The 17,647-nt window shown below is 37.3% G+C and overlaps 1 protein-coding gene across 3 annotated transcripts in view; it reads left to right on the top strand.

Annotated features, from left to right (window-relative positions):
• Positions 1-17,647, top strand: part of PDE7A (phosphodiesterase 7A) — a 109,897-nt gene that overhangs the window by 74,457 nt on the left and 17,793 nt on the right. For all 3 annotated transcript variants that reach the window (XM_035011253.1, XM_035011251.1, XM_035011252.1), the window contains exons 4-5: positions 7,955-8,106; positions 10,376-10,439. In XM_035011253.1, the coding sequence (XP_034867144.1) occupies positions 7,955-8,106; positions 10,376-10,439 (216 nt within the window). The remainder of the gene's footprint in view (positions 1-7,954; positions 8,107-10,375; positions 10,440-17,647) is intronic.

The following is a 17,647-nucleotide window of genomic DNA, read 5'->3' as shown; positions in this document are numbered from 1 at the left end:
CAGTTACCCCAGTTTAATAGTCAGAATGTCCACTTCTCAAAAAAGAAAAAAAACAAAACTATAAAACATACAAAGAAACCAGAAAGTATGGCCCATACATACAGCAACAAGAGAATTTCACAGAAGCCATCCTTGAGGAAGCCCAGACATTAGAATTACTAGTGAGAAATGTTAAATCAAGTGTCTTAAATGCTTAAAGCAAACCATGGACAAAGAACTAAAGGCAATCAGGAAAACATTGTATGAACAAAACCAGAATCTCAATAGATAGAAATTATAAAAAGGAACCAAACAAATTCTGGGGCTGAAAAGTATAATAACTGAAATGCAAAAATTCACTAGAGGGATTCAGTAATAGATTTGGGTAGGCAGAAGGATCAGTGAACTTGAAGATAAGACCATTGAAATGATTCAAACTGAGAAGCAGGAAAAAAAAAAAAAAAGAATGAAGAAAAATGAACAGAGCCCAATAAAATGGTGGGAGATCATTGTATGTACCAAGATATGAATCATAGGAGTCCCAGTAACAGGAAGAAGAAAGGAGCAGAAAAAGTATTTGAGAAATAAAGGTGGAAAACTTTGTAAATCTGATGAAGACATGAAATACACATCTAAGCTCAGTGCAGAATAAACTCAGAGATCCACACTGAGACGTAATATAGTCAAATTGTTGAAACCCAAAGACAGAATTTTGAAAGCAGCAAAAGAGAAGCAGTTTGTCATAACAGGGGATCCTCAATAAAATTAACAACTGATTTCTCATTATAGAAACCTTGGAAGACAGAAGGGGGTAAGATGACATACTTAGAATCCTGAAGGAGAGGGGACTATCCACCAGGAATTCTATAGCTGGCAAAACTGTCCTTCATGAATGAAGAAGAGATAAATACATTTCCAGACAAAAGTTGAGAGAGTTCATTTGCAATAGATCTGTGCTATGGGAAATGCTAGTGGCAGTCCTTCGGGATGAAATGAAAGGACATTAGAGAATAACCTGAAACCATAAGAAATAAAGAACACCGGCAAGGGTAACTATATAGGTAAATATTAAAGCAGTATTGTTGTACTTCTGGTTTGTTACTCTTTTATAAATCTGTGTGTGTGTATACACAATGAGTAAAGATGCACTCTGACAATAACAAGATAAAAGGGAAGAGTTGGAGAGTATAGGAGTGGAGTGTTTGTACAATAAGTTGGTACTATGCAAACTAGGTTGTTATAAGTTGAAGACGTTAATTGTAATGCCCAAAAGAACTAAAAAATATACAGAGAAGGAAAGAAGAGGGAGTCAAAATGGTACACTACAAAAAAATTAGCTAAATGAAAAAAAAAGAGGCAATAATTGATGAATTAAGGAACAAAAAAACATACAATATATACCCAAAATAATAGCAAAATGGCAGAAGTAAATCCTTCTTTATCAGTAGTCACCTTAAATGTAAATAGATTAAATTCTTCTACTTAAAAGCAGAGATTGGCAGACCTGAACTAAAAAAACCCACAGAGTCCATGTATATGCTGTGTAGAAGGGACTACTAACTTTAGGTATAAAGAAACAAAGGGGTTGAAAGTAAAAAGATGGGAGTGATACTCCATGTAAATAGTAACCAAAAGAGAGCTGGTGGCTGTATTATTGTCACACAAAGTAGACTTGGGGAAAAAAAAAAATTACAAGAGATAAAGGACGTTGTACAATGATAAATATGTAAGAAGATATAAGTTATAAATTCGTAAATTATAAATTATAAACATATATACATTTAACCACAGAACCCCAAAATATATGAAACACAAATTGACAGAATTGAGGGGAGAAACAGACAGTTTTACGGTAATGGAGACTAATTCACATTTTCAATAATGAGTAGAACAATGAGACAGAAGATCAGTAAGGAATTAGAGGACCTGAACAGCACTGTAATTCAGTCAGACCTATCAGACGTACACAGAACACTCCACACAACAGCAGAATACATGTTCTTCTCAGATGCACACGGAACATTCTCCAGAATAGACCAGATGTTAGGCCACAAAAGAAGTCTTAAAACTTTTTTTTAGGGGCTTGCCCGGAAGTATAAGGTTAAACATTTTACTTGCCTCATCCGGTCTGTGATCTGAGTTGAGTAGGGGTAGGTGCACTCCCCCTGGGCCCAGCTACAGAAATAGCAGATATCCATTTGTAAGAAGCAGACTGTCCCTTTGGCAGAAAAGGAGAGAGCCTTTTGGGTAAGGAAGCTAAGAGGGCTCCTCTACCCTCTCTTAAGACTTCCATCCGGGCGCCTGGGTGGCTCAGTTGGTTAAGCAGCTGCCTTCAGCTCAGGTCATGATCCAGGAGTCCTGGGATCGAGTCCCGCATCGGGCTCCCGGCTCGGCGGGAAGCCTGCTTCTCCCTCTGACCCTATCCCCTCTCATGCTGTTTCTCTCTCTCTCTCAAATAAATAAATAAAATCTTAAAAAAAAAGAAAAAAGACTTCTATCCATATTAGGAGTGTGGTGTAGGGGTGCCTGGATGGCTCAGTTGGAAGAGCAGGGGACTCTTGATCTCGGGATTGTGAGTTTGAGCCCCATGTTGGGTGTAGAGATTACTTAAAATCTTAAAAAAAAAAAAAAATGGTGTAGAGGGTTAGTCCACAAAAATTTAGCCCATTCAGTGATGATTCTTGTAAAAAAGAAACTGGCCCATCGGGTCCTTGAATTATGCAGAGCGGTAGAAGAGAGCAGCAGAACTTAGCAATAATTAAAGAGCAGCTCACAGAAAAATGCTACCTTTAAGCTGATGAAAATTGTGACCGAATTTTCTGCTACTCACTTAAAAATGTAAATGAAGCAGTAGCTTCACTGTGAAGCACAAATTGAAGAACTCAGGGACTAGGTAATAAATAAGGCAAGACAACGAAAGTAGTTGAAACCTGTATATTCAGAATCAAGAAATAGAAGCAAATGTTCAGGGGCACCTGGGTGGCTCAGTAGGTTAAGCATCTGCCTTCAGCTTGAGTCATGATCCCAGGGTTCTGGCATCAAGTCCCAGCGTTTGGGCTCTCTGCTCAGCGGGGAGCCTGCTTCTCCCTCACCTCCCCGCTCATGCTCTCTCTTGCTATCTCTGTCTCTCTCAAATAAATAAATAAAAACTTAAAAAAAAAAAAAGCAAATGTTTAAGTAGATCACAGAAATGAAGGCACTTGGTAGGAGCACAAGGTGTAGAATATGCACTAACCAAGGTTAACAGACACAGTGGGTAGGAACGAGAACAGCAGTCTGCAGCCAGCCCACCCTACAGACAAGATCAGTCTCGTCTGATCGCAGAAGCTAGGCAGGGTTGGGTGTGGTTAGTACTTGGATGGAAAAATGAGAAAGCAAACAAAACAAAACAAAAAGAATTGGAGAGAAAATGAGATATAGATGACAGGTAAAGCCATTTCGACCTAACAGTTTAGTCTCTGAATAATAAAGCTAAAAGAGTGGAACACAAATATTTAGAGATACAATTCAGGAAAACTCTTCAGAAGTAACAGAAGAGTTAAATTTAAATATTGAAGGAGCACCCCTTATATCTGGGGGAAAGGACCCAGAATGATTAATAGGGGGGTATATCTTCACAAAGTCATTGGACTTTAAGATCAAGAGAGATTGTGTGGATGGCCATGCCAAAAAACCACGTCGCTTATAAGGGGGGGAAATAAAGGGTTTGCCTCAGACTTTGCAGATCTCAATGCCAGAAAGTAATAAATCAATGTGTTCATTTTCCTGCCTTCACTCAAAGAAGGAAAATGAGAGCCAAGATTTTATGTTTAGTCAAGCTGTCTGTCAAATACAAAGACTACCGAAAGAAGTTGTGAGCTGCGTAGTTTTCATGAGCCCTGAAGGAACTGCTAAAGGATGAACCTAAACAAACAAAAGATAAAAGTGAGGATTGGAATGAAAGAAAAAGTTTGTACTCTGCTAACAAACATTGGGAAACGAAAAGGGAGAGAAAGTAGGATACAGAGTGGTTTCCTCATGTGTGATAAAATATTAAAGGACGATATCCTAAACTGACAAATCAAGAAGTGGAAATATAAGCATATTTCACAAAATGAAGGTATTTTTGCAAATTTTAAAATTGTAGCAATGCTCTTCAGTAAAGGACTGGTTCAATAAATTATGGTTCATCCATATTATGGAATACTTTACAACCTCATGAAAGAATGAGGAAGGTCTCTGTGTACTGGTAGGGAAGGAGCTCCAAGAAAAATTAAAAAGCAAGGGTGCAGAACATACAATGGAATATGCTACCATTTATGTAAAAGTAGAAAAATAGTATATAATGATTTCATATATTTGACCAAACTCAGGAAGGATACACAGGAAACTTTAAGAAAAAGATTATCATTTTGGGGGAGGGCTTAGGAAGTAGCTGGATGGATGACTGGGTAGGGTTAGGTTTTTCACTGTGTTCTTTTCTATGTTTAGCCTTCCCTCCCTCCGTCCCTCCTCCTCCTCCCCTCCTCCTCGCTTTCTTTCCCTGGTTCTCTTCTTCCCATCTTGCTTCCTTTTCATTTTTCAGACATGTGAACACATGACATATTCAATAACTAGCCTAATAGAAAAATCAAATGTTCTCTTCCCCCCTCCCCCATATTCTGGCTGTACATGAAGTCTTAGGCAAAGCTTTGGGGTAGTTTTAGTTGCGGTCTCTGTAGGGTCTTATGGGATTTTCAGTCTTCCACAATGTAATCTTCTTAAGTAATCTTCCCCAGGCCTTCTAGGTGAAGAAAACACTTTTCTCTGGATGATTTGCTGTTTCATCTGGATAGGTTCTCCCCTTTCTTAGGTTGTCTGTGAAATAATCAGTACTTGTTAAGGCTGGTTCTGTCGTTAAATGAAGCTCCGTTTCTGGTGCTTTGTGTAGGTTATTTATGGGATTAGTCTTGCTGGATGGTGCTAGGCTCCTGTGAGCATTTCCCCTTGAGTCAGTCTAATATTCGTTCTCAACTTTATATGGTCAAACCAGAACTCTGGATAATGTGTACCAATTTCAGGACTCTGCGAAACAGGAAGACATGAATTATGTTTAGTTTTTGCTTTGTTTTGTTTTGTTTTGTTTCAGTTAAGGAAAATGAGATACCAGGAGGTTGTGTCTCGTCAGAAATTACCCAGAAAATGGGAGTAAAGCAGGCGGGTACAGCTGTGATTTTGTGAATAGGGCTCTGGCCTCCAGACTGCCAGATGTCTTAACCATTGACAGTGTGAATCCTGCTACGTTGATAGGAGGCCTTAGCACAGTGCACTGAGTTATTGGGGTTTTCCCCTCAAATGAGGCTCATTTATTTTCTGGTCCTTGTGCAGCTGTCCTCCCAAAGAGATTCTCACATTTATCCCTGGGGTGCATGAGTTTGGCTATAGAATTTGAAAGTAGCGATGCCCCTGCTGTCAGTGTATACATGCATGCACACACGTGCTCCCTGTGATGCACTGCACTTGCCGACGATAGAACTGTTGCCTTTTGTGTGTGATGTCAGATAAGTTGAAGGGAATGCTCAGGAAGTCATGCTCATGACCTTGAACTCTTTAGGTTACTTTTCCACAGTGGATAGAATACATGTATTCTGTGGCATTTTCTAGAATTTTCTAAATGCTTTGGCTCTCACAGATTAATTGTGTTGCATTTCTACTTCAGTTTCTAAGGCTATATTTGTAAAATGGGGGTGATAATCTTGTCATCTTCATTTTATTGTTCTGATTACTGAATGGGATAGTGTATGCACTTTTGTAAAACTGTAGGGTGCCTCATGAAAACAGAGATGGTAGTGCTAGTATCTTATTAATTAGATCTCATCTGCTCCCCATATATTCGTACCATTCAACTCTGTCCCTTCCAGATTCACTCTTTTCTAAGAATAGCACTAGAAGGATCATATTAGGCATAAATTCTTGTACATTAGCTTCCCCCCCCCTCTGTGTTTTTTTTCTGCATGCTTTCATCTAAGTAGAGACAATTTTGAACAATTTTATACACAAATTTTTTACAATTAATAAATAATACTGTAAAGATTTTAACAAAAACGTAGGAGTCATAGTGTGGACATAGGCTTTATAAGCAAACAGTTCAGTGTTTTAAAATCCCCTTGCATCCTATATTGGCTGTGTGACCTTGAGCAAGTTACTTAATCTCTTGTAGATTCAGTGTTTTCATGTATAAAGTGAAGGATAATATTTATCTTTTGAGATTGTTAAGGACTAAATGAGGAACTTTTTGCAAAGCACTTGGGAACATTGTTTTCACAGAACTTAGTCTACCCTCATTTCCTCAGACTTGCTAATTCTAGTTCAAACATTATCACTTGATATTAATAGTTTTACCATTTTGGTTCCAGTCCTTTTCATGTAAGTTACATTGATAAAGATCAGAAATTTGACTCTACAGTTGTTCTAGATACTTCCTATTTTAGATTCACTGGAGTGAAAAATGAGTACATTAGGAAAATTGTACATAACCATGTACATTATTTTATTTCTGGCTTATGTGAATATATGGGAATCTGAAAACTCATCAGGTATTTCAAAAATAGGATGCATTTATTCAGTATATTTTTCACCTATCTACCTGATGCTGTTATTAGGCTTTGGAATAAAGAGATGGGAAAAAAGGTAGTTCTTGCCTACATCGGAGGTCGTCATTTATTAAAGGAGACAGGTAAATAAGCAGTTATAATCCAGTATCAGAAGTAGTCTGATGGAGGTGTGCACAGGAGCTTTGAGAACCCAGGGCGGGGAGGTACTTCCCATTTCTCCAACATGGGGAGTGTGTGTGCAGGTGTCCAGGTTTGCCTCCCAGGAAAGGTGACACCTGAGTCAAATCTGGAGAGAGCTAGAACCTGGAGCATGAAGCCTTTTTTTCCAAACTAAGGAGATGGAGTCCATTTTAAGATGATGAGGAGCCAGTGGATACTTTTATTGAGAGCAACACGAACAGACGGGGAACTCAGGATAATTACCTTGAAGCATACTTCCGAGCAGTGGCTTCAGCATCAATTTTATCATCATCTACATTGCAACCGTTTACTTAACTCATGTATACATTATCTCATTTAATCCAGCAGATATTCTTGCCATTATTTTATAGATAGGAAGACAAAGTACTAGAGGCCAATAGTGGAGTTACTGACTGGACACACGAGGGAGAATATGTTTGATTATCTGCCATTCTACATGGTGATTTTAAGCTACTCGAGGTTAAGATGAGAGGTGTAGAGTTGTTGATCCTTAGTCTCCATTTTCATGTGTTTTATATTATGAGCATTTCACTGAATTTAGTTTGGTTCTAGAGTTTAAAGATAACGTGTGTTCCCTGGGAGATGGCTTTTAACTCAAGTCCATTACTTCGTCTGGTACTTAAGGAAATTTTGGTTTGTTCTAAAACTAGAGAAAAAAAAAAAAAAGGTTGTGTTAGACTTGCTCCTTTCTAGAGCTTTTCTATCTTACAGGATTTTTGTCCCTATCCTGTAGAATTCTTACAGAATAGAAATTAGTTAATTCTCCAGCCCATCTCCTTTTCCTCTCAGTAAAATTATCTTAGTATTTGAAATGATATCTCATTAGTATTAAACTTGGGACCTGGCTCCTCACTATGAAGGATAGTTTGAAACTAGGTTTTGTCTTTCTGTTCCATAATGTTTATACAGCATATTCAAGCAATAGAATGAGAGGTGATAATGCTTCAGAGTTTAAAAAAACAAAACAAAACTGATTATTAATCCAGCCACACTTTTCATTAGCTTTCTAACTGCTGTCAAAATTGACCATTTACCCCTTCGTTCCTAGTTCTTTAGTTGAAAATACAAATAAAGTATTTCTTCTCTCCTAGAAATGTGGTATGATTTATTTTTATTTGTGTATAACTAGAAAGGGGTAATACAAAGATAGTGTATGCACAATTTTGACTTGCTACACTCACCTTTTACTTCTTTTATTTCAGCTCAATCTGAAATTGAAGTTTCTGTGTCTGCAAGGAATATCAGAAGGTTACTAAGTTTCCAGCGGTATCTTAGATCTTCACGCTTTTTTCGTGGTACTACTGTTTCAAATTCTCTAAACATTTTAGATGATGATTATAATGGACAAGCCAAGGTGTGTATTGCTTTTTCAAGAAAACATTAATCTTTGATAAGTTTAATGAAGCCTTTTTCCCCTATGTGGTATTGAATTATTAGAAACTTTCTTAGTGGGGCGCCTGGGTGGCTCAGTCGTTAAGCGTCTGCCTTCAGCTCAGGTCATGATCCCAGGGTCCTGGGATCGAGTCCCGCATCGGGCTCCCTGCTCGGTGGGAAGCCTGCTTCTCCCTCTCCCACTCCCCCTCCTTGTGTTCCCTCTCTCGCTATGTCTCTCTCTGTCAAATAAATAAATAAAATCTTAAAAAAAAAAAAAAAAAAAAGAACCTTTCTTTGTATGTGAAAATCAGTTAAGCCCATTCTTCAGGTTTTTCCTTTAGAGCGCATGTTCATTTTATAAGTAGGGAAATTTCTGAAGTTAACTAAAATAGTGAAAATGTTTTCATTTATTATAACATTAAGTAACAAGTAGATCAGTAGAACATTAAACTATAAGATCACACAGACTCTTAACTCTGGGAAGAATATTATAGCTGTTCTGGTCTAATTTCTGTGTTCTGTAGGTAAGGAATCAATGGCCTGAAGAGCATCAGAGACTTGTTTGAGGTCACCTCCTGGGTAGAGGTACACCCAGCACAGGACGTTAGGCCTCATGACTTTCAGTCAAATGATTTTTCATAGTCCCTTCCATCACTGAGTTATTTTGAGGATTTATACGTTTTCTTTTCTTTTTTCTTTTTTTATCTTATTCCTATTTTATTTTATTTTTTTATGAAGAAAACTATTTTTTTCTTATGTTCAATTATCCAGCATATAGTACATCATTAGTTTTTGATGTAGTGTTCAACAATTCATTAGTTGCATGTAACACCCAGTGCTCATCTCCACACGTGCCCTCCTTAATACCTATCGCCCGGTTACCCCATCCCCTACCCCTCCTCCCTTGTAACCCTCAGTTTGGTTCCCAGAGTCCAGAGTCTCTCATGATTTGTTTCCCTCTCTGATTTCTTCCCATTCAGTTTTCCCTCCCTTCCCCTGTGGTCTTCCGTGCTATTCCTTACGTTTTCTAATTAAACCCAGTGATTGTGAGCATTATTTTCTATTTATATAGTTTAAAAGAAATGTCTTAATGAAGGTAGAGCTCAGATGAGCTTGTTTTTGACCAAATGAGTGTTTTAAATAATCTTGTTTCTAGTATTTTTAAAATTATTTTTTGACTTAATATTTACAGGCCAGATTTTGTAAGTGTGTGTACATAGGGCGAAGCACCTTCTTTACGATTACATTAAAGTGAAAAAAAACTGCTTCCCGGTTTGATGAAAGAACACCTTAATAGAAGGTGTTCATGCTTTCTTTAAATTTTAAAAAGTTTACATGTTATGCTTTTAAAAATGAGAATATTGATCTGTGTATGATTAGTTGTGAATACTATCGTAAGTAATAGTATTATTTATGTCAATTTATTGATAAATGTATACAACAGTGAACTTTCCACAAAAGTTTCAGGTTACAAATATATGGTTTAAAAATACAATCAGTTTCATTTTGGGGTTGTGGGATTTATTTGCTCAACTGAAATACACATCAACTTAAAAATAAATGTAGTAAATGCTGTTACTTATTATATAAAGAATATAAATAAATGGCTGCAAGTTGGGAGTGTTTTTTAAGAAAATGAATAACAAATAATTTAAGCATAGTGTAGTATAGCTGTCAAGTGCCTCGTTTCCAGAGTCAGACCACCTGATTTTAGATCCCAGCTCTGTTACTTTTTAGCTGCTCAAGTTAGTTACGTTTAGCCTGTTTCCCCATCTGTAAATGAGGATTGAAAACAATGCCTACTTCATAGTGTTGATATGAATAGTAAGAGTGAACTAGCACTTTTAACAGTATGGAATATAGTAAGTACTCAGCTATTATAACTTATTTTTACGAGACTTTTAAAATCTAGTTTCTAGACCATGCAGTGTATGAACCACACTTCCATGGTATTAAATTATATTAGAATTCTTGAAAAGTTCATGGGAGTATAGCAGTGAATTGAAAGAAACATTAATCTTACCTGTACATTCATTAATTGGAAAGCAAAATAATATTTGGTTTTCCAAATGGAGCTTACGTTTTGGATACATTTTTGGAGTCGGCTGGAAAGGTCACGATTAAAAAGAATGGTACTTAGCATTTCTTAGATCACTTTTCATTTTTACTCACTTCTCTATGGGCTATCTACAAAAGACAGACTGTTACTGAAATGAAATTACAGTAAGAATGTTTGGTTTTCATTTCAGTGTATGCTGGAAAAAGTTGGAAGTTGGAATTTTGATATCTTTCTATTTGATAGACTAACAAATGGTAAGTGAAGAATTTGACTTACTCACATTAATGTGTACTCTAGATTCTGCATTGATGGTACAGCCCCTGGTGGGTTGTTGCTTTCATTCCTTTAGGTTGTGAGCCCTCTGCTGGCAGAACACCATTTTGTCCCTTCTTTGGTGACTGATCTAGAAGCCCAGAGAATCACTCTCATCATTTTATTTTTTCATTACTCTTAGCAGTGATCAAAAGTTATAATCCTCACCCTAGCTAATGCTGCTATTATGAATAACCCAAAGTGAAATTGTTACCTAGTTCTTTATTTTTCTGTTTTGGTTTCTTTTGGATTGTGGCTATTTACAGTGCCATCTTCTGATACTGTATTCCAGTTTTGATAGCCACGGATATGTGGTAGATTAATGACATTTTGAGAGATATCCTTTCTTCCAACTTTGTGGTTCTCAGGCTTTTCTTTCTCTGAACACTTGAGAGAGAGGACATATTCTAATCAGTGGTTCCTTCTGACACTGCTTCTCCATGGTTGGATGGGGATGAGCTAGTAGCTTCTTTAGGAGTCTTATCAGAATCTATAGAATATGAGTGGTTTGAAAACACCAGGTGATTCTAATCTGTTTACCCCCTCCTGTGTTTTGTTTTGTTTTGTTTTATTTTGTTTTAGGGGTAGGGGTCATGTTTCCTTATTCTCTTTGGGAACAGGAAAGGATTCCCTCTGGGAATCATTTTTATTTAGGATAAAATTTTTGGCATAAAAATGGTACATGTAGTTCAACTAGACTTTGTCCTTGTCTAAATATCTCTTTAATAAGTGAAGCAGAGTGGGCAGTACGTGGAGAGGAAGTCACTTCGGAGTGTTTAGAATGAAGTAATGAGGAAGTCACTTTGGAGTGTTTAGAATGAAGTAACAGCTAGGTAGTTCACTGCTGTATACTTTGAAATCACCATTCTTTTTCTTATTTTACTTTGGAATGAAGCTCATTTCATAAGGAAGCCAAATACAGAAAATGGACAAGCAGATACAACTTTATTCATCTTGAGAATCAATGAGGAACTAGCTTTTTGGAATTACTGTATGATTCCCCATAATCTGTGTGGCCCATGTAAGGTGAAAATAGCTTTGTAATCACCTTCCATTTGTCTGTGTGCCATTGACAGAAAATAAATTCGACTGATTCTAGGCAAAATTGTAAAGACAATGAACTCTGCCTTATCAGCTTACCTCTCTCCTGCTACCCTGCCCTTTTGTTTTTGTTTTTTTCCTTTTCTGTTTCTCTTCCACCTCTCCTTTGCCCTTTGGTGACTGTTCTGTTCCTCTCCCTGCCCCCACTTTGGCATGTCCACACAGAAAATTTTCTAGTATCATTTACACAGTTGTCCTTCCCTTTTTAAAAAAAATGTGAAGTATCAGTTGACTCATCTAAGATCTGGGAAATTTCTTTTTTTCTAACAATGTGAATATTACTTTAGTTGTTACGTCAAAATAAATGTAAATAGAACAGTGCCACCTGTGAAACCATCTGGTCCTGGACTCGTTAGTTGGGGGTTTTTTGATTACTGATTCATTTCATTGTCAATAATTGGACTGTGCAGATTTTCTGTTTCTTTGTGATTCAGTCTTAGAAGATTACATGTGTCTAGGAATTTATCCATTTCTTCTAGTTTGTCCAGTTTGTTGGCATATGCTTGTTTTATTAGTCTTGTAAAATCTATATTGCTGTGGTGTCTGTTGATCTTCTCCTCTTTCATTTTTATAGTATTTACTTGAGTCCTTTCTCTTTTTTTTCCCTTGATGAGCCTGGCTAAAGGTTTATCAACTTTATTTATCATTTCAAAGAATCAGCTCTCAGGTTTATGAATGTTTTCTATTACTTTTTAAGTCCCATTTCATTTATTTCCACTCTGATCTTTATTATGTCCTTCCTTGTACTTTTTTTGGGCTTTGTTTTTGGGGCTTCGTTTTTTCCTCTTTTTCTCATTCCTTTAAGTGTAAGCTTAGATTGTTTCTTTGATATTTTGTCTTAGTGCTTTTGGTAGGCTTTATCACTATAAACTTCCCTTTCAGTACTGCTTTTGCTGTGTCTCTTATATTTTGGAACATTGTATTTTCATTTTCATTTGATTCAAGGTGTGTTTGAATTCCTCTTTGATTTTTTTCATTGACCCCTTGACTGTTTATTAGTGTGTTGTTTAGCCTCCACATGTTTGTGTTTTTTTTCAGTTTCTTTTTTTTTCTTGTAATCTAGTTTCATACTCTTGTGGTTGGAAAAGATACTTGATATGATTTCAGTGTTCTTAAATTTATGGAGACTTATTTTGTGGCCTGACATGTGACCTATCCCGAGGAATACAGTGTTCCATGTTTACCTCAGAAGTGAATTCTGCTGTTTTTAGATGGAATGTTCTGTATATATATGATAAGTCCATCTGGTCTAAGGTGTCATTTAAGACCACTGTTTCCTTATTGATTTTCTGTCTGGATGACCTAGCTACTGATAATAAGTGGGGGGTATTAAAGTCCCCTACTAATATTGTATTACTGTTAATTTCTCCCTTTATGTCTGTTTATATTTGCTTTATATATAGGTGCTTCTATGTTGGGTGCATAGATATTTACTGTTTTTTTTATCCTCTTGTTGGATTGATCCCTTCATCATTATGTAATTCCCTTCTTGTCACTTGTTACAGTTTTTATTTTAAAGTCTGTTTTGTCTGATTCAAGTATTGTTACCCAAGCTTTTTTTCATTTCTATTTTCATGGAATATTTTTTCCATCCCTCGACTTCCAGTCTGTATATGTCTTTAGGTCTGAAATGAGCCTCTTGTAGGCTATATATAGATGGGTCTTGATTTGTTTATCCATTCAGTCACCCTGTTATTTGATTGGAACATTTGGTCCATTCACATTTGAAGTAATTGTTAATAGGTATGTATTTATTGCCATTTTGTTGTTTTCTGGTTGTTTTATAGTTCTCAGTTTTTCTTCTGTTGCTGTCTTCCCTTTGATTTGATTACTTTCATTAGTGTTGTGTTTTTATTCCTTTTTCTTTATATTCTGTGTATCTCTTAGAAGTTTTTGGTTCATCATTACCATGAGGTTCATATATTACACATCATGTATATAGCAGTCTATTTTAAGATGACAGTCACTTAAGTTTGAACACATTCTAAAAGGACTACATTTCTACTCCCCCCCCACAACATTTTGTATTTTGTGTCATATTGTATATATTTCCTAAGTAAATATTGTAGATACAGTTGATTTTACTACTTTTGATTTTTAACCTTAATATAAGCTTTATAAGTGGCAGGTCCACTACCTTTCCTATGTTTGCTTTTACTAGTAAGACTTTTTTCCTTCATAATTTTCTTCTATTTTTTGACCTTTTCTTTCTGCTCAAAGAAACCCCTTTAACATTTCTTATAAGGCCTGTTTAGTGGTGATGAACTTCTTTAACTTTTATTAAAACTTTAACTCTTTATCTCTCCCTCAGTTCTGAATGATGGCCTTGCTGGGTAGAGTATTCTTGATTGTAGGTTTTTTCCTTTCAGTACTTTGAATATATCATGCCACTCTCTTCTGGCCTGCAAAGTTTCTGCTGAAAAATCAGTTGGTAGTCTTATGGGGTTTCCTTTGTTCATAACTAGTTGCTATACTCTTGCTGTTTTTAAGATGCTTTCTTCATCTTTAATTTTTGACATTTTAATTATTTGTCTTGGTGTCGACTTCCTTGGGCTCATCTTGTTTGGGACTCTCTTTGCTTCCTGGACCTAGATGTCCATTTCCTTCCCCAAGTTAGGGAAGTTTTCAGCTATTATTTCTTCAAATAGTTTTCTGCCCCTTCCCTTTCTGTTTTCTCCTTCTGGGGCTCCTATCATGTGAATATTAGTATGCTTGATGTCCCAGAGGTCCCTGAGACCTTTCTCATTTTTAATTTTTTTTTCATTATTGCTGTTCAGTTTAGATGGTTTCTACTACCCTGAATTTCACATCACTGATCTGTTCTTTTGCATAATCTAATTTGCTATTGATTCCCTCACTGTATTTTTCACTTTAATGTATTCTTCAGCTCTGATGCATTCTTTTTTATATTTTCTATCTCTGTTGAGTTCATCCACTTTTCTCTCAAGTTTGGTGAGCATCTTTATGACCATTACTTTGAACTCTTCATGAGGTAGATTGCTTATTTCCATTTCATTTAGTATTTTTTTAAGGTTTTGTCTTGTTCTTTCATTTGAAACATGTTCCTCTGTCTCTTCCTTTCCCTGCCTCTCTATTTTTGTTTGTATATATCAAGTAGATCAGCTGTGTCTCCTGGTCTTGAACATGTGGCCTTATGTAGCAGGCATCCTGTGGGGCCCAGTAGCACAGTACGCCCTGGTCACTGTAACCAGGAGCTCCAAGGGTTTCCCCTGTGTGGGCTACATGTGCCTTCCTTTGTGGCTGAATCACGACTAATATGGGGGGCAGGGCTAGCCCCCAGTGTGGCTGGCTGTGACTGTTGTGGGCGCACTTGTAGACGGGCCTGCAACCCCTGCTAGGGCAGGTGCCACTTTGGTGGGGTGCCAGTCCCACTATGTGCAACAGGACGGGAGCCACTTTGGAGGGGTGTCTGCCAGGGTGGGTAGGTTGGACTGGACTGGTCCACAGGGAAACACCCGGTCAGGTGAGTAGCCCTAGCAAGGTAGATAGTGTCAGAACTGGTGCCCGCCAGCATCAGGCCAGCTAGACAGGAGGAGGGCAAGAAAAATGGTACCTTTCAGTGCTTCCATTCCTGGAGAAAGTTCCTACAGATCCCTGACCCTATTGCACAAGCCCTAAAATTAGTGAATTTCCTTAACTTATCGCCAAGTAGTCTTTAAACTCTTGCCTCTGTGCTAGTCTCAAACAAGGGAGTTTGTGTGCAGGCCCTTTAAGAGTGGAATCTTGGCTTCCCATAGTCCTCCAGCTCTCCTGGAATTAAGCTTTGCTGATTTTCAAAGCTTCTGGACCTAAGCCCTGCTGATTGTCAAAGCCAGATGTTATGGAGGGTTGTCTTCCTGGTGCAGATCCCCAGGGCAGTGGGTGCCTGATGTGGGGCTTGAACCCTTCACTTCTCAGGGAGGATCTCTATACCTACGATTTCCTCCTGCTTATGGGTCACCAAGCTGGGGGTGTAGGTTCTGACCAAACCACATCTCTGTTTCTCCTACCCTTCATGATGTGGCTTTTTCTTTATATCTTTAGCTGTGGAAGAGCTATTCTGCTAGTCTTCAGGTTGTTCTCAGAGACTTGCTCTATATGTACTTGCAGTTTTGGTGTATTCATTGCAAGAGGTGAGCTCAGGATCCTGCTACTCTGCCATTTTCAGCAATTCCTGCCTATTTTTAAATGGAGGTATAATTGATATATATAACATTATATTAGCTTTAAGTGTACAATGTAGTGATTTAATATATGCATATATTTAAAACATTACAAAAAGTTTAACATCCATAACTGTACATAATTACAATTTTTTTCTTGTGATGAGAACTTGTAAAGTCTACTCCCTTAGCAACTTCCAGATATGCAATACAGTATCTTTATTTTATTGTTTTAAGTAGGCTCCATACCCAGCTTGGAGGCCAACACAGAGCTTGAACTCACAACCCTGAGGTCAAGACCTGAGTTGAGATCAAGAGTCAGACACTTAATTGACTGAGGCACCCAAGTGCCCCTGCAATGCAGTATTATTAATTATAGTCACCATGCTGTACGTAACATCCCCCAGACTTATTTTATAGCTGGAGAGTTGTACCTTTTGACCCCCATCACTTATTTTGTCAACATTGCCAACCCTCGCCTCTGACAACCACCAGTTTATTCTCTGTATCCGTGAGCTTAGTTTTTTGTTTAAGATTCCACATATAAGTTAGATCATATGGCGTTTGTCTTTCTCTGTCTGACTTATTTCACTTAGCATAAGGCTCTTAAAATTAATCAATGTTGTTGCAAATGGCAAGATTTCCTTCATTTTTATGGCTGAATAATATTCCTTTGTATATGTATACCACATATTCTTTTTCTGTTCATCTGTCTACAGACACTTAGGTTGCTTCCATAACGTGGTTATTGTAAATAATGCTGCACTGAACATAGGGGTGCATATATCTTTTTGAATTAATGTTTCCTTTTCTTGGGATAAATACCCAGAAGCAGAATTGATAATATGTTAGTTCTCTTTTTTAATTCTTCGAGGCTCCTCCTACTGTTCTTCGGAGTGGCTGCACCAATTTACCTTCCCCCGAACAGTGCAAGAGGGTTTCCTTTTCTCCACATCCTCACCAACAGTTGTTACTTCTTGTCTTTTTGATAACTTTTCTGACAGATGTAAGGTGATATCTCATTATGGTCTTGATTTGCCTTCCCTGATGATTAGTGATATTGAGCATCTTTTCATCCAAGTCTGGGCCATTTGTGGGTCTTCTTTGGAAAAATGTCTATTCATATCCTCTGCCTATTTTTTAACTGGATTGTTTGCTTGAACATACGTTGTGAAATATGAAGGCAAAGTTGGTTGTTATAGCAGTAATAACAGAAAGATAGCTCACTTCTTCACAAATGGTTCCAAAGCGCATGGGCTCCTGTTCATATCAATAGAGTGTTATCAGGATTTGAATGCATTTTAACATTTAGTTTCTTAAGAGGTTTAAAAAATTTTTTTTCATTTAAAACCTGAGGGGCGCCTGGGTGGCTCAGTTGGTTAAGCGACTGCCTTCAGCTCAGGTCATGATCCTGGAGTCCCTGGATCGAGTCCCGCATCGGGCTCCCTGCTCAGCAGGGAGTCTGCTTCTCCCTCTGACCCTCCTCCCTCTCATGCTCTCTGTCTCTCATTCTCTCTGTCTCAAATAAATAAATAAAATCTTTAAAAAAAAATAAAACCTGATATGTCAGGTTTTTAAAGAAGAATATCTTTTGGTCTTCTGCATCTTTTCCAGGGTTTCTCATTCAGGTATTTTTCAGTTAATTTATATTTTTCCTCAGCCATGGGCTGCTGTTGACAGTTGTTTAGGCAGTTTTGGGTAATGAGTTTAGCCCAGTGGTCCTTTTTAATTCTTCATAAATGTTATTACTATAAATACGCAATGTGGGAATATTAAGTGCTTTATAGATTTTTGTAGGAATCATGGATTTCTTTAGAGAATACGAAAATCATGGTTATGTTATTATTGTCTAAATGCTGACAGTAAATTAGAAGCTCGTAACTCTT

The sequence above is a fragment of the Mirounga leonina genome, unplaced genomic scaffold, assembly GCF_011800145.1.
Source record: "Mirounga leonina isolate KUSES-001 unplaced genomic scaffold, KU_Mleo_1.0 Mir_165, whole genome shotgun sequence".
Lineage (NCBI taxonomy): Eukaryota > Metazoa > Chordata > Mammalia > Carnivora > Phocidae > Mirounga > Mirounga leonina.
The sequence above is the reverse complement of the archived record's forward strand: the minus strand, read 5'-3'. Positions and strand labels throughout refer to the sequence as shown.